Source organism: Phyllostomus hastatus, unplaced genomic scaffold (genome assembly GCF_019186645.2).
Source record: "Phyllostomus hastatus isolate PE091 unplaced genomic scaffold, TTU_PhHast_1.1 phas_contig_196, whole genome shotgun sequence".
NCBI classification, from domain to species: Eukaryota; Metazoa; Chordata; class Mammalia; order Chiroptera; family Phyllostomidae; genus Phyllostomus; species Phyllostomus hastatus.
The window spans coordinates 5965113-5987797 of NW_025333709.1; the positions used below are offsets into that span (position 1 = coordinate 5965113).

Here is a 22685-nt window from a genome sequence, read left to right on the forward strand (position 1 = left end):
AGGAAATAGATATGCAAGTCCAGGAAGCACAGAAAATCCCCAACAACTGGACCCAAAGAGGACCACACCAAGACATATCATAATTAAAATGCCAAAGGTTAAAGGTAAAGAGAGAATCTTAAAAGCAGCAAGAGAAAAGCAGAAGAGTTAGCTACAGGGGAGCTCCCTGTCAGCTGATTTCTCAGAAGCAGCTTTATGGGCTTGAAGGGAATGGCAAGGAGTATTCAAAGTGATGAAAAGCAAGGATCTGCAACCTAGATTACTCTGTCCAGAAAAGTTATCTATCATTTAGAATTGAAGGGCAGATAAAGTGCTTCCCAGACAAGGTAAAGCTAAAGGAGTTGATCATTACCAAGCCATTATGATATGAAATGTTAAAGAGACTTATTTAAGAAAAAAAAGATCAAAACTATGAATATTAAAATGGCAACAAATTCACAACTATCAACAACTGAATCTAAAAAACAAACGAAGCAAACCACCAGAAGAGGAAGAGTCACACATATGGAGGTCCCTTGAAGGTTTATAAACTGGGAGGGGGAAGGGAGACAATGGTGGGGAAAGGTGCAGGGATTAAGAAGCATAAATTGGTAGGCTCAAAATAGACAGGGAGACATTAAGAATGGTATAGCAATTGTGAAGCCAAAGAACTTATGTGCACAACCCATGGATATGAACTAAGTGGGGGGAATCGCTGGAGGGAATGGGGGTACCAGGTGGAGGTGGAAAGGAGGTGAAGTGGAACAACTGTAATAGCAGAATCAATATTTTAAAAAAATAAAATCAAATCAAATCTCATTTGGAGCCAATTAACTTGAGTGACTACAAACAATTCTCTTGCCACAAAAAAAACAATCTCAAAAATCAAAATATACTAACTCTGAAACAAAAGATAGACAAACCAATACCAATAAAGAATCACATGTCACTAAAACAGGTGCACACACTTTAAAGTTAACCAAAAAGTAAAGTTTTATACCTTACTTTGTAATTGATCACACCCCATTACATTATACACCTGTAGCATAATGTGAAAATATGTCTGCCTGTTAGTTGTCAAACACTATGCCTTTGCCATAGTACTGATTTAAAATAATACTTCTGGGTTTTTTTTAATACTCTTCAGAGGTATTTTATATGTAAAGTATATATAAAATCATTGATGTACATTTATTTACATTCCTTCAGAGTATATTTTTCTCCTCACTGTCATCAATTACTCTGCAGTTGAATTATTTTTAATTTTTATTGAATTTATTAGGGTGATTTTGGTTAATAAAATTATATAGGTTTCAAGTATACAATTCTTGAACCATTTTTGTGTATCATCTATATACTGTGTTGGTGTTCACCACCCAAAGTCAAGTCTCCTCTATCACTATTTATTCCCCTTTTACCCTCTTCTTCCTCCTCCTACCTGCCTTTCCCTCTGGTAACCACAGTAGTGTTGTCTGTCTCTATGAGATTTTTTGTTCGTTTGCTTTGCTTTGTTTTTTTGCTTAATCCCTTCATTTCTGTCTCATTCTAGGTCACCTAAACATTAAGCTTCTTTGGATGTTTTATAGACTCTCCAACCCACTGTTTTGTTACACACGTCTTGTGGTAAAAAGACTTGAACTTTTTAAAAGATTGTTATATCTGTTTAAATATTTTTAAAACTAACATCTAAGCACAATAAATATTTTTATTTTTTAAAAACTTTTATTGTATTTTTAGAGAGAGGGGAAGGGAAGAGAGAGGGAGAGAAACATCAGTGTATGGTTGCCTCTCATGCGCCTCCTACTGGGGACCTGGCCCGCAACCCAGGCATGTGCCCTGACTGGGAATCAAACCAGCAACCCTTTGGTTTGCAGGCCAGTGCTCAATCCACCGAGCCACACCAGCCAGGGCTAAGCACAATAAATGTTTTTAAAACAAACCATTATTTAAGACTCAAAATATCACTGACATGCCAGATGAAGTAATAAAAATGAGAATACATAGCAGCACTAAAAAAGTAAGGAAAAAGTGCCAACAGTAGAAGACAAACACCAAATTTAAAGTGAGCTAATAGGAACAACTGTCTAAGTACAGATCTAATATTAAAGGTTTCGAGTGTGAACTCTGGGATAGAGTGGATCAGTTATGGTTTGATCAAGAACAACCAGGGTGGATAATGAGGCAGAAGGGTTTATTATAAGGGTTAGACCTTACGTAACTGTGAGAACAGTTAGAAGGGCAGGTGTAGGCTCTTGCCTCTGCACCTGCAGTGACTCCAGGACAGCCAGACCAGCAGTCAAAAGGGGAACTGGATAGGAGAGCAAGGACAAAGTGGAACCTGTGAAGATGAGATGCAACAGGTACAGAAAGTGGAAACACAAGAACAAACTTTAATCTGTCAGGACAACAGGAACTGCCAGTGACAAACTGGAACTCACATCTGTCTCTCACCATCTCCAACCCTAATGCAAAGGGTGACCTATTGGAGAAGCTTGCACCCCTCTCTAGGGAGCTGTGAGTGCATGGCAAGCATTCCGAGGTGAAAAGGGAAATCTGGCAGGAGCTGAAGGAACTGCCGGACCATGTGCTATCCAAACGTACAAGGTGAGCTGGCAAATCAGTGATGAGCTGGTACGATGGGAGAGCTGTCACAGTGCCTGATACTCCCAGCACTGACCCTCCGAGAGTGAAAGGCATCGCCTGCCACTTTACTTCCTCCTTAAAGTCTAATCAAAACGTCTCTTGTTACCACTGCTAACCAGAACAATATAGGGAAGGACATTTTAGGAAACATCATTTCCAGTTTAGCCAAGTTGACCTAGCACAATGCCACACTTGAAACAGGTCAGTGTCTCCACATAACCTCAGACTGTCACAAAGATAAAAATAAAGGAAGGACAGCAGTATGTAGTGGTCAGATCCTCTCTATCAACCCAAAGTAACCCTTCCCAACTTCCACAATGGACAAAGGATCTCAGCTACTGCCTGTCTATATACCCATATTAGAAGTCTGGCTGTCAATATGCCATTAGTACACTATGGTCAGGGTGAAACATATTGCCAAGTCCTGAAGTTTTTCCACACATTCAAGGTAAGAACTGCTAAAAAATCCAATAATGACCTTCACCCTAAATTTAAAAACTGAGATCAGCTACTAACACTATTCAATTCTATCTTCATATTTAAATAGAAATAAGCAAGAGTCTATGTATCTTAAAGAACCAAAAACATCAACGTGAGGCCACAGACCTGCTGACCCTCAAGAAAAGTCAGCAAGAAAATGAAGGACAAAGAAAAAACACAAGCCCTCCCCTGTCACAGCTCCCGTCTCTCCCCCCTCGGGCGGTGGGCGCTGCAGAGGTGGCGGCAGCTGCTGCTGACTCTGCCTCTTCCGTTTCAGCATCGTGGCCACGGTGACGGCCGCGGCAAGATGTGGAGAGCAGTCTGGAAGGCTGGGGCTCATCTGTGACGGTGCTATTCGTATCTTGGTAAGATTCTAGGCAACAAAAGTGTCCGATTTGTCAAAATCAAAAAATGGTACACTTAAGATTTCTTCATGTCACTGTAAGTAAATTTTACCACACGCACGCACACATAAATAAACTCTAATTAATGACATGAATGATGAAGCATTTAGCTATAAAGTGTACTGTCTACGACTTACGTTAAAATGCATCGAAACAGATGAACTACCAGACTGATAGAGGGGTGGGTGGGTGCACAGGTATGTGACAAAGCAAACACAGCAGTGTTCCCTGGAACCTCCAGATGAGGGGTCAGCCGATTCTAGTTCATGGCCCCGATCTGCTCTGCCACCTGTTTTTGTTATGGTCCAGGAGTTAAGAACAGTTTTTACATTTTGAAAAGACTGAAAGTAAATGAAAAGAGTAACTCATGACATGAAATGTGACATTCAAATTTCAGTGTCTACAAATGAAGTTGTATTAGAACACAGCCACATTTTTTTTTAATTTAAGTATTGTCCATGGCTGGACCTGTACTACAATGGGACAGCTGAATAGTTACAACAGGTGCTGCACGGGCTGCAAAGCCTAAAATATTCAGTATCCAGCTCTTTTCAGAAAAAGGTGAATGACCCCCAACCTAGAGTGAGTATATGTGTTTACTATAAAATTTGTTCAACTTAACTGTATGTTTGAAAATTTTTTAATAGAACGTCAGAAAATCAGAGCAATAGTCGTCAGCTGATTCTTCAGTTGCCTACTGCATGGGGCGGGGAGAGTCTATCAGTTCTAAGGATTGCAGCCAGATTTTTAAAAACCTACCTGGACAAATCACATGCTTGGAGCTGCAAAAGGTGAAAAAACTAGAACTCAGACCCTGGTGTTAAAGAGATGCTCCCTCCATTAAAAATACGCATTGAGACATTCTGTGTACCAGCCAACGAAAGGGATAAAGAAGGCTGATCTCATCTGAAGTCTTAGGTCAAAAAAGGAAAGTCTAAAAATATCCATGAGAAATCAACACACCAAATCTTCCCCATTCTCTCTCTCAGCTGAAGACCGGTGTTAGACTCCCAGGACTGTAACAAAGAACCACCAACTCATGGCTTAATACAACAGAATTGTATTCCTTCTCAGTTCTAGAGGCTAGAAGTCAGGAATCAAACGCTGGCAAGGCCATGCTCCCACTGGGGGCTCTTGGGAGAACTCTTTCTTGCCGTTTCCTAGCTCCTTGGGGTTACCAGAAAACCTGGCCTTCTTCGGCTGGCTCGTAACTGCGTCACTTCAGTCTCTGCCACCATCTTCACACGGCTTTCTCCCATGTGTGTCTATCTGTATCTGTCCAGTGATCAGAGTACAGATCACCCTGCTCTAGTATAACTCAACTTGAGTACATGTGCAAAGGCTTTATTTCCAAATCAGGTCACGCTCAGGGGTACTGGAAGTTAAAATTTCAAAATCTTTTAGGGAGAAACAATTTAACCCCCAACAAAGTCTGTGTTTCCTATTTCTCTGAGAAACTGGAAACAGTCGAGAGAGAACTTCTGTGTCACCAGATCTACACATCATACATAACATAGGCAGCTATCTGGAACTCCTATCACTAGGAATCAATAAATGGTCCATTCCATCCTTCTATCTGGAGCCAAACTGTTTATTTGTACACTGAATCGTATCTCCTCTCACAACTGAATTAACATCACTTTAGCAACTATAACATCTCTCTCATATATCACATCAATATTACTATTTCATTTCTATCGGCATACAAATCCCTCATCTTAAAAAACAAATGAACAATTTTAACACTCTTGACCATGCCTCTTCCTACGATTTTGCTTTCCCTACAACACACTCCTCAGAAGAATCATCTACACTTATTAATCTAGTCTGTCTTTTGTCTTCGCCACTTCACCAAAAGTGATCTTGTAAACAATAAATGCCTAAATTCATTAGTCAATTACTGATCCTCTTCTCACCTCAGCAGCTCCTGACATAGGGAGGCCTCCTTACAACACTCTCTTCCACCAGTTCCCAGAGTATCACGTTCAACACTAAAACCAGGTAAGGAACATTCTATAAGATACTGCAGAGGTAAAGTGAGATGTAGTACTTTTAAGTCATTCTCTCAAATTATTTTAGTTTTATCAAGAATATCAGCAAGATTGAAGGACAAAGGTTAATAGACAAAAGTCTATTGCTTTCCTGCATACCAACGATGACCAAGTAAAATTTGAAATTAAAAACAATACCACTTCCATTAGTACCCCCAAAATTAAATACTTGGGTATAAACGCAAAATATGTACAATATCTATATCTTATACAGGAAATATACAAGTAGAATAAAACTACAAAACTATAACACAACCAAAGAATTAAATAAATATTAAGAACTAAATAAATGGGAGAGATACTCCATGTTCATAGATAGAAGACTCAATATCACCAAGACGTCGGTTTCATCCAAATTGATCTACAGATGCAATGCAATCCCAATCAAAATCCCAACAAGTTATTTTGTGGATATTGACAACTCAGTATAAAGTTTACATGGAAAGGCAAAAGACCCAGAAGAGCCCAAAACAATGCTGAAAAAGAAGAACAAAGTTAAAGGACTGACACTACCCAACTTCCAGATTCACTAGAAAGTTCTAGCAATTAAGACTATGTGGTATTGCAAAAGGACAGACTAACATAGCAGATCAATAAAACAGAATAGGAAGACAAGAAACGAACCCGTATAAATACACGGTCAGCTGATCTTTGCTAACAAAGCAAAGACAGTCCTTTTCAACTGTTGGTGCTAGAACGACTGGACACCCTTGCACTCTTCACAAAAATTAACACAACATGGATCAAAGACCTAAACGTCAAGTGCAAAACTGTAAAACCCCACAGAAGATAACAAAGGAGAAATACAGATGACCTTGGGTTATGGTCATGACTTTTTAGATCCAACACCAAAGATACAAATCCATAAACATACAAACGGACAAGCTAGACATCATTAAAATTAAAAACGTCTGCTCTGGTAAAAAAAAACAATGTCAATAGAATGGGAAGACAAGACCCAGACTGGCAGAAAATATTTGCAAAAGACACATCTGGTGAAGCAGTGTCATCCAAAATATGCAATAAAAACCGCTTAAAACTCAACAATGAGAAAACAAACAATCCAATTGAAAAAATGGGCCCAAGTCCTTAGCAGACACCTCGCCAAAGAAGATATACATATGGCAATGGAAAATAGCATATGAAAAGATGTTCCACAGCATGTATCATCAGGGAAATGGAAATTAAAACAACATACCACCATAAGCTACTCGAACGGTCAAAACCTGAAACACTGACCACGCCAGCTGCTGGCGGGGATGTGAGCCATGGGAACTCCAGCTCACCGCTGGTGGAAATGCAAAATGGTACAGCCATTTTGGAAGATAGTTTAATGGTTTCTTACAAAACTAAACATACCTTTACCATACAATCCAGCAGTTGCACTCCTTGGCAATTGCCTAATTTGAAAAACTATGTCCACATCAAAACCTACACAATGATGTTTACAGTAGCTTTATGTATAACTGCCAAAACTTAAAAGCAACCAACATGTCCTTCGGCAGGTGAAGGGATAAAGTGTGCTAGAAAGAAATGAGCTCTCAAGCCACGGGAGGCCTTGGAGGAGCTTTAAATGCAATACTAAGTGAAAGAAGACCATCTAAAAAGACTGCATACTGTATGATTCCAAATATATGACACTCTGGAAAAGGCACAATGACAGACATGTAAAAAGATCAGTGGTTGCCAGGGGCTGGGGACGAGGATGACCAGTGGGAGCACACAGGATTTTTAGACCATTGAGAATTCTCTGTAAACCATAATGATGGATACATGCCTTTATGTATTTGTCCAAGCCTATAGCATGTATAAAACCAAGAGTAAATCACAATGTACACTGAGCAATTATGATGCATCAGTGTAGGTTCAGCAACTGTAACAAACGCACCACTCTGGCAGAGTGCTAATAAAGCAGGGGAGGAGGAAATACACAAGTTGGGGTATATATAGGAAATCTCTGTACCTTCCCCTCAATTTTGTTATGAACTTTAAACTATTCCAAAAAGATCTGTATTAATTTTTTTTTAAAAAAAGTATCAGCAAGCAGACAACTGATTCTGAAGTTAAGCTCCCTTGGATATTACGAAAAATAAGGGCCAAATGCTGCATCAAACTGTATCAACAAATGCTGTTTTCCCAAAATCCTTCACAGTATGTTAATTCAGACCTTTCTATTTCAGAAGCTCCAACACGAGCAAATTCATCTCTAGTATCACGAAAAGCACTCAAGATCCTACATTAAAGTGGGATGTACCTACACAGTTAAGCCAAATTTGGTCCCTATGTATTCTTTTCAAGATTTTGATGAATTTAGCATTACAGAAGGATGAACAGAAACTTAACCTCTGGCAAAATTTTTCACTTTTAGGTCTTAGCAGTTTTGTTGGGTTTTTTGTTTGTTTCTTTGTTTGTTTGTTTTTAACTACTGTGTACAGAATCCTGTGACAAGAAAAATCTTACAGAATAATAGTCATGCACTGCAGTTGCATTAACTCCAGACACACAAGTAGTTACCCTCCCAGGATCATCACCTGGAGGCACTAGCCTCCGCTTCCATTCCCTCTCCACATCTGCTCGTAGTACAGCAGTGAGACAGTGAAGTATAAAAGAAAAAGAAATTAAAGCTGAGGTGATAGGCAAAATTTGATTTAAAATGTCACACTGATAACTTTAACTCAAGTTTTATGACTATGCTATTACTCTCGTATGTATTATCTCTAGAGACTTAAATGGGAAGTAATGTTAAAACTGAAGAGGGCAAAAATTTGCCTGATTGTTCAGTTTCAACCAACAGAACTCTGACACTCCATTGTTCGTTTTTTCAATGGCAGTTTACATTCAATACTATTATGAATTAGTTTCCGATGTACAGCATGGGGATTAATCATGTACTTTACAAAGTGTTCCTCCCACTATTTCAGGTACGCACCTGGCACCACACAGTTATTGCAGTATTATTGACTGTATCCCCTGTGCCTTATTCTACATCCCTGTGACTATTTTTAACCACCAACTATTACTACTTCATCCCACCACGTTTTTCACGCAGCCCTCCACCACCCACCCTCTGCAATCATCAGTCTGTTCTCTGTACCTATGAGTCTGTTTCCCTTTTGTTTGCTCCTTTACTTTGTTCTTCAGGTTCCACACACACACACATATATGTGAAATCATATAGTACTTGTCTTTCTCGTCAGACTTTTTTTCCCTTAGCATAATAGCCTTCAGGTCTACCCATACTGTCTCAAATGGTAAGATTTCATTTTTTATGGTCAAATACTATTCTGTTGTACATATGCACACTGCTTTTTTACCCATTTGTCTGCTAATGGACACTGCTGCTTCTGATACAGCTCCTGGGCTGCTTCCGAATCTTGGCTATTATAAACGATGCAGTGAATATAGGGGTGCACATATTCTTTCAAATTAGTGTCTCAGGTTTCTTCAGATAAATACCCAGAAGTGAAATTGCTGGGTTATAAGGCAGTTCCATTCTTAATTTTCCGAGCAGCCTCCACACTGTTCTCCATAGTGGTTGCACCAGTCTGCATTCCCACCAATAGTGCACAGGAGACCCTTTCCTCTACATCCTCACTGGCACTTGTTTTTTGTTGATTTATTGGTGGCAGCCATTCTGACAGGTGTGAGGTGATTTCTCACTGTGGTTTTGATTTGCATTTCTCTGATGATTAGTGAAGTTGAGCACCTTTTCTTGCGTCTAATGGTCGTGTGTGTGCCCTCTTTGAAGAAGTTGTCTATTCAGGTCCTCTACCCATTTTTTAATTGGATCTTTTTTTGGTGCTGAGTTGTCTGAATTTCTTATAAATTTTGGATATTAATCCCTTATTGGATGTTATCATTGGCAAATATCTTCTTCCATTTAGTTTGTTGATGGTTTCCCTTGCTGTGCAAAAATTCTTTAGCTTTGATGTAGTCCCATTTGTTTATTTTTTTCTTTCGTTTCCCTTGCCCAAGGAGCTATATCAGAAAAAATACTATGACATTCCCATCTTTAGAAAAAACTCCTATGAAACCTACATAAAGAGTCAATACAAAAGTCTTATTTGGGAAGAGAAGGCAGAGCAAAATCACCTTCTTAGCCTTAGGTCACCCAATCTAAAACAATTCAAGCACAAATGAGGATAACTCCAGAAATGAATCTCTGAGGAGGGGAATGTGAAGTGAGACCCTGATACAATGAGAACCAGGAGGTAGGAAATAAAATGCTTTCATTAGACCTCCAAAAAAGCTTCATCCACATCTGTGACTTTGGTATTTACACAATAATCTTCCACATGGTATTTGATCCTTTATGTTGGTTCTTATTTAATATCCCATCTTCCCCTGCCTGTTCATAAACTGATCACTGTCCATTTTTAATCTTAGAAATCCAACTTTCCCTGTAATTTTATGGCTGTATCTTGAAAACTATGAGGTCTTTAAGAGTAAGGACCATGACTTATTCTTTTTGTATTCCCAGTATTTAGCATGACTCCTAGACAAATCAAGCCCTCAACAGATGTTTGCTAAATAAATATATTACCTTGTTTGCACTGATGAGGTTATACTCCTATTATTCAATGACAGTAATCAAAACATCTGGCTGACATTTAAAATATTTTATTATTAGTTTTAGTCAAGGTAATCTTTACTCTCAAGTTATAACTAATGAAAATATGTTTCACCCTACAGGGTACAACACATATTTTAGAGGTTTAGATTTTCAAGACCACCTTCAAAAAAATGTTTCAATTTGTGTGTTTTGAATCATTATAAAATCATCCTTCTCCTCCTGCTTTGCAGTGATATCAAGCCATGTATGGTATAAGAAAACGGCTCAGTCTCATGGTCCAAATGATCAGAATTCCCAATAGATCTGATATTCTGAAATACACTGATCCATCATTGAGTTTTCTAGCTATTTCTAATTTTTGAACCTCTCTTCACAAAAATAGCTAACCCAAAACATTAGTAAAAACAAAAAATATTTGAAGACATAAAAACCTTCTTAAAATATTACTGCTTCCAGCCATGACAAAATAAGTGGGACAAGGTTTTCCTTCTGTAATAAACAACTAGGAAACTGCACAAAATATATGAAATGACACTGAATGTCAGGCAGGATAATCCCTGAGAGATGAGACACAAGTAAGGTGAGCATTATCATCACTCCTGACTTTCTGCCTGCAGGTACTTTCTAGACCAGGAAGTACTCCCAGGAAGAACACAGAGCGCACAATCAGCCTGTTGGTGTGAAGACAGGTCGACTGAGAATATTCATAATGAAACTGGAATAAAGGAAGAAAAAGAACAAATCACTGAGTCAGATACAGAAAATGCATTTAACAAAACCCAACACTCTTCATGTTAAAAACACGACAAAAACATATCCTCTCATCACCTCTGCTCAATGGAAGTGCTAGCTGAGGCAATTTGGCAAGAAAATGAATTCAAAGGAATTCATAATGGAAAGGAAGAAGTAAAATAATCTCCACTTGAAGATGTCACAATCTTATGTGATGAAATCTTTAAAAATCCATTTTTAAAAAGCCTATTGGAGCTGACAAACCAGCTCAGCAAGGTTGTAGGATCGACATACAAAAATCATTTGCATTTCTTTACACTAGCAATAAACAATCCAAAAAGGAAATTAAGAAAACACTTCCATTTATTATAGTATAATTGCATCAAAAAGGATAAAATACTTAAAAAGCAATTTAACAAAAGAAGTACAAATTTCATTCTCTAAAAGCTACAAAACTTTGCTGAATGAAATTAAAGTAAAACTAATTAAATGGAAAGACTCCCCATATGCATGGATTGAAAGACTTAATATTGTTAAGATGGCAATACTCCCCAAACTGATCTACAGATTCAGCACAATACCTATCAAATTCCCAGCTGACATGTTTTCAGAAATGACAGGCTAATCCTAAAATTCACGTGGAAATGCAAGAAATACAGAAAATTTGAAACAGTCTGGAAAAAAAAAAAGAAAAAGGTAGGAGGAATCACAATTCCATGAATCAAATACTTAAGAATTCAAGATTTCTGGCAACCTCTCTAAATACACTTTATCTTAACATGTTGCATTTTGCCTGAAATTCTAGTCTTTGCATTTATGTACCCAAACCTTATGAACTTTCAAAGACTAAGTTTAAGTTCCACATCCTTTGTAATCCTTAGCTGAACAATTTCTTCCCTCCCATTGATACAACAGAACTAAATTATATGCTGCCTTTCTTCTGTACTTTTTGTCCATTATGTTCATCTTACTTCCATAAACAGACAAGTTTCCTCAAGGCTGGATTCATAATATATGTGTCTAGGAAGTAGCTATGTGCTAAGAGAAAGAACTTATTACTTTAAGAATTAAATATACTAAGTTTGCTATTACCTTTCTGTGCTGCTTAATTTTAACGTATTTCAAATTAGGAAGAACTTAGAACACACCTTTAACACATATATAGAATGAATCACACACAGATCTGAAAGCATCATAAAAAAATCACCTAATTTAGCCCAATTAACCACCTAATTAATCTTTAAAAGTAATTGTTAGATAAAATGCAGACCATAATAACATTTATTCTTATTTTTTGCTGTTGTTAGCAATATACGTATCTCTTTTACAGTATATACCAGTTAATCTCTGCTATTCCCTGAATGATAATGAGAATAAATTTTCATAGTAGCAACTGGTGACATTTCAATAAATCAATGCGCTGCAGTGACACCTAAATAAAAGCTTACTTCACTATAATGATGCTTCCAGGCTTCCCTCAAGTCAGGTGGTTACTTGTAGTTAATGATCTGTGACATACCACACAAGTAGTCCTAAAAAGACTTATTATCCACTGCATGTGCAACAATATTTGCTTTATGGATGGCTAAATGAATGAAGACATTCAATGTAACTGTAAAAGTAAAATCAAAAGAAAACTTACAAGTAACATGTTTTCTTTAAGTAAAAGGGCTGTGACCATTTTCCATTAATACTTAACCTTTTGCTGGAGCAGTGCAACCACATGTCCATAAAGCCCAAGAGCTGTTCTGGGTTAATGCTAATTAACTGTTCCCAATCAAAAGAGCAGTAACTCTCCAAAAATGTGAGATCATCAGCGTCTATCGCTGACAACAAAGTCACATCATGAAGCTTAGTGAACAATAAAAAAAGACAACACACAAGCTGAAAGCACAACTTCCAACCAAATTTATATAACACATACAATACAAACATGACAAGGAAAGAATTATTATTATGCCACACACAAAATTTGCTAATCTCAAACAATACTCTATTTTTCATAGCTGCCAGACTTTGTAAGCATTCATATGTTTATCATTTATAATTTTATTTCATTTACTAGACTCAGCTTTTGTCCACCATATGTATGTCCACTGTGGATTAACTATTCCCTTAGGTACAATTAAAGCCTTTCCATTTGTTGTAAGAAGAGCTAAGTATGAAGGACACAGCCAGAAATAACATTTATACCTCAACCAAAAACAGAAGCACATTCAAACTCAAACGATGGTTTATGCAGCATCTTTTTTTTTATTAGACACATGTCTACGGAGGAAAATAAACTTGAGATAAAAATTCATGGCAACTGTACACCAGCTTTCACCATTTAGATTGAATATCAAAACTATAGCAACTCCATCAACTGAATTTAAATAATTTTTCAGAAAAATATACTTCTAAACTCTAAGTGAAATGAAGGGTGGCTTTTAAACATTAACTACAACCAAAATTTTAATCAATATTAATGTATTTCAAAGACATTTTTAAAATTTTAATGTTTTGATTTTTGAATCCTTAAATTAAAATAGATAGTAGACAGACTACCTAGCAATACCTCCTCTGATTACCTAAAACTAGAACACAGGATTTGGAGAGACAGTGAGAAACACAACAAGAACCAACACATATAGCACCTACCACATACCCCAGACATGGTTCTAGGAAGCTTACCTATATTTAATTCTTACAACCACATCCCTAAGAGGGTAGGTGCTATCACTACTCCCACTTCGCAGGTGAGAAAACTGAGTTACAAAGAGGGTAAGTACCTTACCATGGTCACACAATAAGTGGGCCCATATCTGAACCTAACTGGTCTTACTTAGAAGTCTGTGCTCACACTGTTTCTCTGTATTGAAGATACTAAAGTGCTAAAACACAGCATAAAATAGTCATGAGGAAAAATACAATTTCTCATTAAAATTATAATTTTGAATGAAAATTAAGAGATCAATCAGGACTAAGGGTTTAGTTTTCAAAAGAACTGTGTGTACTGTAAAAGGTTTTGTACATGATTTTACGTGGTAGTAACTCATAAGCACCAAATGAGTCTATGATTAAACACTTCTTCCAGATAAAAACCTGGGCTCAGAATTTTACAAAAGCGAGAGGAGGAAAAAAGCCTTGTTCTTGTTTTCACTTTACCATATCAAAAGATCTAGAGTCCCATCTTTTACTGAGGTAGAGAATGAATGAATAATTGTGTCATCATAGATAACAAGTAGTATTTATTGAGCACTTTCTCTGTGCTAGACAGTAGAGACAGCTGTGACCAAAACAGTTCCTGCCTTCATGGTGCTTTAGTTATAGAACACCTGTATAATTCCAAAGGAAAAAAACTGTGCTAAACAGGAGGCTTTTTCAGGAGAATCACACTGTGTAAAAAACAGAAAACAGCTAATAATTTTTAAAATCAAGTGAGAAAACTATCCAATACTATGTCCTAGTCCTTATTTACTTGTTGACTTCCCTCAACCTCTATAAAGCGTTTAGGAGTTGAGAAATTCCCACACACCCCTCACGTTCTACCTTTTTACTTAATCAGAGTCAATGTAACAGACTGAAGAAGAAGGAATGGAGACGGCTCACTCAGAACTGTATCTAGAATACAGTATTTTATATTATCAGGTGCTTGCACACACGCACCCCTCCCAAGTCTCTCTTTCTTCCCACGGACATAAAACGTGCTGTCAAACTTCCCAGCCTTCAAAAACCCCCGAGTTCTGATCCACATTCCCTCCGCCTGCTGCCCCCCACCCCGTAGACCCCCTGCACAGTGGCACTACATCTACGTGTTGCTTCTATTTGCCGTCTACAATCCACTTCCTTCTCTCTCTCTTAAACTCATTCTGACCACCTTTTACCCCACCACTCCAAGGACCTGCTTGACAAGGTCACCAGCAACCCTTTCACCGCCATTCTCGGTCCCCACCTGCTGAGCAGTCCCTCCTCCCTGAAACACCGCTGGCTCCCAGGACACTCCCTCTCATGACTTCCTCCCACCTGCACTGACCACACTTCAGTTCTGCTGCGGATCTCTTGTCAGTTCCCCACACTGTAAAGCTCGGCTATACCTCAAGAATTGATCATTGGACCTCTTCTCTTTTCATATTCACTCCCATTTCAAGTTCATTCACCCTCAAGGATTTAAATATCAACGGGCTGCTGACTCCTGGACTGTGATCTCCAGACTTCATCCAGCCCCTGCACCCCAGACTCAAATACCCGACTGCCTACTGAACATCTCCATGTAGATGCTTAAGTACTTCAAACCTAACATCTGAAAATCAAACTTTTAATCCTCACCCGAAAGTTGTTCTCCCATATTCTTCCTCATCTCAGTAAATTGAACTTCAACATTCAAGAAGCTTAAGCAAAAAATCTCGGCTTTATCTTCTCTCTTCTGCTCCACAGCCATTCTATAAGAAATCCCAGCCCTGGCTGGAGTGACTCAGTGGCTTGACTGTCGATGGAAAGGCTGATGATTCGATTCCCAGTCAGGGCACATGCCTGGGCTGCAGGCCACGGCCCTAGCTGAGGGTGTGCAAGACGCAACCAATCATGTATCTCTCACACACTGATGTTTCACTCCGTTTCTTCTTCTCTTCCCCTCTCTAAAAGTAAATAAATAAAAAAATCCATCACCCCTACCTTCAAAATACATCCAGCAGCCAACCACTTCTCACCCTTTAGACTGCTATCACCCTGCTCCATGCCACCGTATTTCTTGCCTGGATTACCTACTACGGTCAATTCTCAAAGCAAGAACTGTAGTGACCCTTTCAAGTTAAACCACTTCGCTGTGACCAAAGTCCTCAGCGGCTTTCCGCGTCATACAGAGTAAAAGTCAGAGCCCTTACAAGGGCCTGCAGAGCTGTTCCTGATCCATCCGTCATCTTGCTGGGCCACCCCTCTTAATACAGCATCTAATTTCACCTCTGCTGTTCTTTCACTCTCTGTTCCTGACACAGAGCTACACACAGCCGCCCACATGCGCCTCCTCGGAGGTCCTGGTGGGGAAAAAACCCAAAATACTACCTCAAGGGCCTTGTCGCCTCCTTTCCCCTCTACCGGGTGACTCTTCTGACAGATAACCATGCGGCACTCTCCCTCCCCGTTTATGTCTTTGTTCAAGTGTCATCTCCTCAGACTTTCCCTGACTACCATATTTAAAATCTTAACGCTCTCCTCCAAGACTTCCTTTGTTTCCCTTCCCTGCTTTATGTATTATACAACACTTATCACCATTTAACGTGGTATATATTCTACATATTTACTTATCACTTATCTTCCTCTACTGGGAACACAGCAAGATGAGACCAGGGACTTCTGCCTGTCTGTCCATTTCTGTGTCTCTAACCCTAGACATGTGTGTGTTCAAGGGCTGTTTGTTAAATGAGTGCATGGATAAAGGCATGAGATAGCACACAAAGAAAATACCTACTGAATCCACTTATTTATACTGCAAAAACTAGACATGAAATAAAATTTTAGAAAATAATGTCACAGAAAATAAAAATTAAATTCTAAGCACAGGAACAATTTTAAGTTAAAATGCTATTTTTAGAGGCCCCCCAAAACATTCCAAAGTTGGCCGTATTTCTAGGTTGTACCAGGCAAACAGTAAAAATTCAATAAATCTTAGCTAGATTTATTATCACTGCTGTTGTAGTTACATATATGCACCTATCCATGCATATGGAAAGGGACTTTTAATAATCTAACAACTGAATAATAAAACAAGCCCTAGAAATCATCTCTGCAAAGATAAGAGGGTTTAAACTAACAAAGTTAAAATTAAACTGTCTTCAAATTATGTGGCAATAAATATGCTCAATTAAGCAAACCGACTCAACCTAGTTTGAGTCATTGTATTTCAGGAATGGAGGTACTTTTCATACCTAATAAGTACCTTCAATGTATACCCAAGGATTACTCTAACTGATTAAGCCAGTTGCCCAAGGTCACGTAGTTAGATAAAATAACGGCACCAGAACAACAGCTGAAGTTTTTTGATCCCCACTCTAGCGTTCATTTAACCTATATTGGATTTGTTCCACAGTCACTGCAAATGTAATTTTTGAAAGGGCTTAGGTTATATTAATAAAAATTTTAAATCTCTCTTTTTTTTAAGATTTTATTTATCTACTTTTAGAGAGGGAAGGGAGGGAGATAGAGAGAGAGAGAAAAACATCAATGTGGGGTTGCTGGGGGTCATGTCCTGCAACCCAGGCATGTACCCTGACTGGGAATCGAACCTGGGACACTTTGGTTCACAGCCCGCGCTCAATCCACTGAGCTACGCCAGCCAGGGCATAAAAATTTTAACTCTCTTTTTCAAGAAATATTTTTATAGCTTTGTTCTTTTAATATTTTAATATAAATTTAACATTTAAAAAGTAATTTTTCTAAAATTTAAAATCAGAGATTCATCATAAAAGAAACAAAAGGTGGATTATGCTCATTTTATCATTTAATAAACTTTCTCTAACATGATGAGAAGATGAACAGAAATTATATGAACAGGTTATTATGACCCAAACATTCAATTCCCCAAAACAAAACAAAACCACAAAAACCTTAATATTTCTCACACTAAGTAAACTGTAACACTGTCAAAAGGATCTGAAGTAGACTTTCTACAAAAAGTAACTATGGAATTGCATAATAACACCACTGCAACAACAGTCAAGTGAAAAATCATTTTTAATTAGTATTTTGAAAAAGCATCATCTAACATTTTCTTCCCCAATAACTATCAGTCACAATACCAGTTTGAATGCAAGCTTATGCATTTAACTTGAGAAAACGACTCAGCTAAACTTGGAATACTATCAAAATGCTCTGACAGTACAGTAGGAATGTGAAGTATCATGCAAGAAAACAGCTTTGAGTGTATATATTAAAATATTCGCTCACTCAGTACACAGAATACTGATGCTATTAATATGAGAATAAGATGCTATCAGCATCTTCCAGTAAGAAATAATCATAGCTCTATTTGCCAAATTTACATATAAAGACAGGAAAATGTAAAAAAAAAAATGAAGCAATTAAGACCAATATATTAGGTCCACCTGAAAAAGACACTTGAAAATGATACTTTGGGATACTATTCCCAGGTAAAAAGAACCAAAGTATTTAACAGATAGACAAGGGGGGCAGAATGGTTTAATTTAGAGCAGGGGCGTCAAACTCATTTTCACCAGGGGCCACATCAGCCTCGCGGTTGCCTTCAAAGACCCTAATGTAATTTGAGGACTGTACAAATGTAGCTACTCCTTAACTAGGGGCGAGGAGCTGCCGCCAAGCTCCTCGCCCCTAGCGGCGCTGCCACCAGGTAGAAACAAGTTGCCAGGCCAGAGAAAACGAGGTGGAGGGATGGATTCGGCCCGCGGGCCTTGTGCTTGCCACCTGTGGCTTAGAATGTATAAACAAAATTAACCTTTCAAATCCTCAAAAGGTTTTGTTTATGCCGTATAAATTATAAACTCTCTTAAGCAAACTGATGACCCACTCATTCACTGTTATAATATTGTAGATGATAAATTTTATAGAAGTTAATATGAATCCTTCAAAATAGAAATCCACGTAGTTACCTACTTTATAGCTTCGCATGTCTACTCTCCACATAAAACAAGAACTTCTGAAGACTCAAAAGAGTCACAATATAGTCAAGTCCTTTCATGTAAAGTCCCATGAAGTTTTTCAAAATGCACATATCACCACCTCTTACACTCCTCTATTACAAAGAATAAAGAATAGTCTTTTAAAAGCTTTGTGATAATTTTACTGAGAGTATCAGTGAAATTTCCAACTTGAAATTTACTTGTTTTACTAATACATTTCCACTAGTTCAGAGAATACAACTTACAGGGTACATTAAAATGTAACCTTTGAACCTGGCAGTGTAAAACATCACTTCCTGGGCAGAGACAGTACTCCAAGAACAATCAATCACTGTTAAGAAGAATATACACTCAACATTGTTAATTAGTGTTGATGCACTCTTCCCTACACCCTCATCTGTCATGAAGATTGTTTAAAAATCTGAGTTATTAGTCTTTATTTGGGAAAGGATCTGGTTAATATCTTTAAGAGTAGAAATCATTCATCCATCCACTCTATCCTGGAGCGCGTTAATTCCTACCTCCAATACAAGTTACGGATAACCACCACCCCTCCACTAACTAAGAACCTATAAATCAGGAAGAGGGCAGCTCCTATGCAACCCCTGTTAATTTCTGTTTACAATCTATCCAACTGAGAATGTTAGCTAGTCATGGAAGAAACTAGCTGATGGATCAGATAGTGAGAAAACATAACAGCTTAAAGACAGAAAATAACAAAGTGACAAGTAAAAAAGGCATGTGATTATAAAACATGGATTAAATTTTAAATTACTCTTTAAAAAATTAATACTCCTAAATGTTAATTTCATTTCAATTTGAACTTTTCCTGAAACACTGGGGGGGGAATTAAAATTGTACTTCAGTACAGATTATGATTTTTGAAATTAAACACAAAAATAAAAAATATTTTAAAAAGTAAAAAGTATAGAGTTCTACCATTATTTAAAAGTTACATGTTAGGGGGGAAAAGCAAAAAATTCTTAATTCTCTTATATTCACTTACTCTAAATTCATGGCATAAAATATATGACATTTTATCTCAAACATGATCCAGTACAGTTCAACTGTGATGTATTTCCTAAGAAACTCTCTCTGATGTTACTCACCATGATGAAATCCAATAGGCCACCTGGCCCTGAAGGCCATCTAACAGATTACCTGTATCTACATATGTATTTTTCCTCATTAAGAAAACCATTTTCATGCCCTGGCTGGCATAGCTCAGTGGATTGAGCACGGGCTGCAAACCAAAGTGTCACAGGTTCAATTCCCAGCCAGGGTACATGCCTGGGTTGCAGGCCATAACCCCCAGCAAATGCACATTGATGTTTCTCTCTCTCTCTCTCTCTCTCTCTCTCTCTCTCTCTCTCTCTCAATTTCTCAATCTCTCTCTCTCTCTCTCTCTCCCTCCCTTCCCTCTCTAAAAATAAATAAATAAAATCTTAAAAAAAAAAAAGAAAACCATTTTCCCTGAATAACACATCTCAGGCCATAAACACTTCTAATTTCAGCAGTCTTCATGAAAAGGCTTTTATTCATTCATTCAGTATTCATTCATTCAGGCGCTGTTGTAAGTGACAAGGTCCTCAGCGTTCATGGAGCTTAGATTTTAGTGAGGAAAGACAGACAAGAAACAAACAGCAAACAGTACCGGGCGGCAATGAGAATATGCAGATAACAGAAACAGAAGGTCCTGACAGAAAGGGACTGGATGGCTCCTTTAGACTGAGTGGTTGAGGAAGGCAACTCCAAGGAGAGGACATGCAAGATGAGATCCAAATGACCAAACAGAGCCAACCAAACAAAGACCAGGAGGAAAAGCCTTTGAAGCAGAGAAAACCTAAGGTACAAATTAACTTGGGATGTTTTAGGAATGGAAAAAAAGACAAATGCGCCTTACACATACAGAGGACGAGGGAGCAAGTAGTAGACGATGATGAGGTTTGAGATCACCTAGTGCTTGACTAGCTCACATAAGGAGTTCGGATTTCATTCTAAGTGTGATGGGAAAGCATTAGAGGGCTTAAGCCGAACAGTCATATGGTATGATTTTCCACTTGGGCACTGGATAGTGTAAGAGCAAAGCTAGAAGCAGGAAGAACAGTAATGGGACTACCACAGTAGTTCACATGAGAGGTGATGGTGCTATTCTAGGCCACGGCCAAGGTCCACCTGTATTAAGCCCCAAAGTGGACATGAGATGAAAATCCCTAGGCTCTTCAGTGTAGGCTCTGCTCAAGTGAGTGTCCCAATGCTGGATGAGCAAGGTCTTTAAGGCCAGGAAACCGACTATTAGGCCTGGTGGCTTTGGCTCCCTGAGTTGTACAAGTTACCCTAGATGGTGATATACTGTAATTGTTTGTTGGTGCCTATTTGGCTGGATCTGTAGCCTGTCAGACATCTCATTCTACCTACATGGGGCTGTAGACATCATCAAACTTCAACAGAACTTCCCATAAAATGCACGAAATAAGTAAATGACTTACCCTTTTCTCATTTTGAAATTTACCTACCAGGAATTTATTTTTACTCACTAGGGAAAAGTAAGGTATTCTACAAAGATTTAGATATACTGTATTTATTAATCTCAATAACCAAACAGCAAAAAAGGACAAAGTTTTAGAAAACTTGAATATGGTAGAGAAAAAGATCAAAACTAAGACCTAGGTTAGCAAGTGCAATCACTCCTTAAACACTCTGGCTCAACCTTTGTGCAAATCCACAATGGCTGTCTGTGAACACACATAACGGGCACGCAAGAATGTTTGCTGAATGAATTGCCCTACCCAGCACATAGTCAGAGAATTATTAATCTGGAACAAAAACAAAGCCACTTTGATAAAACTTGTATTTCAGCTCTACTGACTTATAATTTGTGATCATTCAAATTAAGGCTACAGTCAGTGCTTTTAAAGGGCTATTATGATTGCCCTGGCCAGGTGGCTCAGTTCGTCGGAGCATCATCCCATACACCAAAAGGTTGTAGGTTCAATCCCTAGTCAGGCACTTACGGGAGGCAACTGATGGATGTTTCTCTCTCTCTGACCTTCCCCCTCTCTCTCCCTCTCTCTGTAAAATCAATAAACACATCCTCAGGTGAGGATTTTTTTAGAAAAGCTACTGTGATTAAGATAATAATAACTATTATTGAGCACTTACATTGGATCAGAACACATGCTGTGCTTTTCAAGTAATATCTCATTTAATTTTTTTAAAACAACTTTATCAAACAGACACTGTTACCCTTGTTTCCAAATGAGGAAAGGGAGGCTCAGAGGGATAAAGTAGCTTGTCTGATGCCGCAGTGCCATAAAGTGAAAACACTGGGCTTGTGAACAAAGCCTGTCTAAGTTCAAAGTCACACTCAATATTTCGTTCAAAATCTTAGTACAAAGAAAGAACACTAACTAATCTCTTACAGCTTCTCAGAACAGAGTATCAAATAAAATGAATTCAATAAATGTGCTTTAAGCATAACACACTTTTAAGTATCATATGCTGAAGTAATTTACTAATGACCAATTCTGTCTTTGTCATTAAAGCAAGTCCCTTTCTCCGCTGGCTACTTCATTAACCTGTTCTAGTTACTCTTTATACTTAAATATAATGAAACTGAGTTTTTTACAAAAATAAACCCATGATTCACCCTTACCTAAGACTATCCTCAATCCTCAGCCCAAATTTCTTAGTTTACTATATTTTAATAAAAAGCAAAAAAAAAAAGCAAATGACTTTACAACCAATTATAAGCTCTTACTATGGAACAAATTCACAGATGTGCATGCACACATATGCACTTTGTGTGGAAATTTTCTGTTCTACTAAACTCTGGCTAAAAGCTAGCTACAGCTGCCAGTATATTCACAGCCTACACCCATTTCTGTTTGACACATGCTACACATAAAGAAGCAAAGAATAGGGCACAATGATGAATTTTAAAATGCACAATTAGGCAGAAGATGAATTGCAGTGATAATTAGTATAGTAATCCAGTTTCAGATGTCTTTCCATTATGCTTCTTTTTCTTTGCCTTTAACCAGTAAGTAAAGTCTTTGCTTTTTAACATAAATTTATCCCCCCAAAAAGAAAATGAATGTATACTACCATATTAATGTAATATCAACTTAGAAATATAAATTGTAATCTCTTTCATTATATGATCAGATGAAATTGAGCCAGTGACAAATAT

General features: G+C 37.9%; 1 protein-coding gene across 3 annotated transcripts in view; it reads right to left on the reverse strand.

Moving 5' to 3' along the window:
• Positions 1–22685, reverse strand: part of RAB28 (RAB28, member RAS oncogene family) — an 82323-nt gene that overhangs the window by 36694 nt on the left and 22944 nt on the right. The window contains exon 5 of one of the 3 annotated variants that reach the window (XM_045834671.1): positions 1873–3475. The exons of the other annotated variants lie outside the window; for them this stretch is intronic. Coding sequence (XP_045690627.1) covers positions 3249–3475 — 227 coding nt within the window. The 3' untranslated portion in view covers positions 1873–3248. Of the gene's footprint in view, positions 1–1872; positions 3476–22685 lie in introns of those variants that run through there. 3 annotated transcript variants of the gene reach the window in all.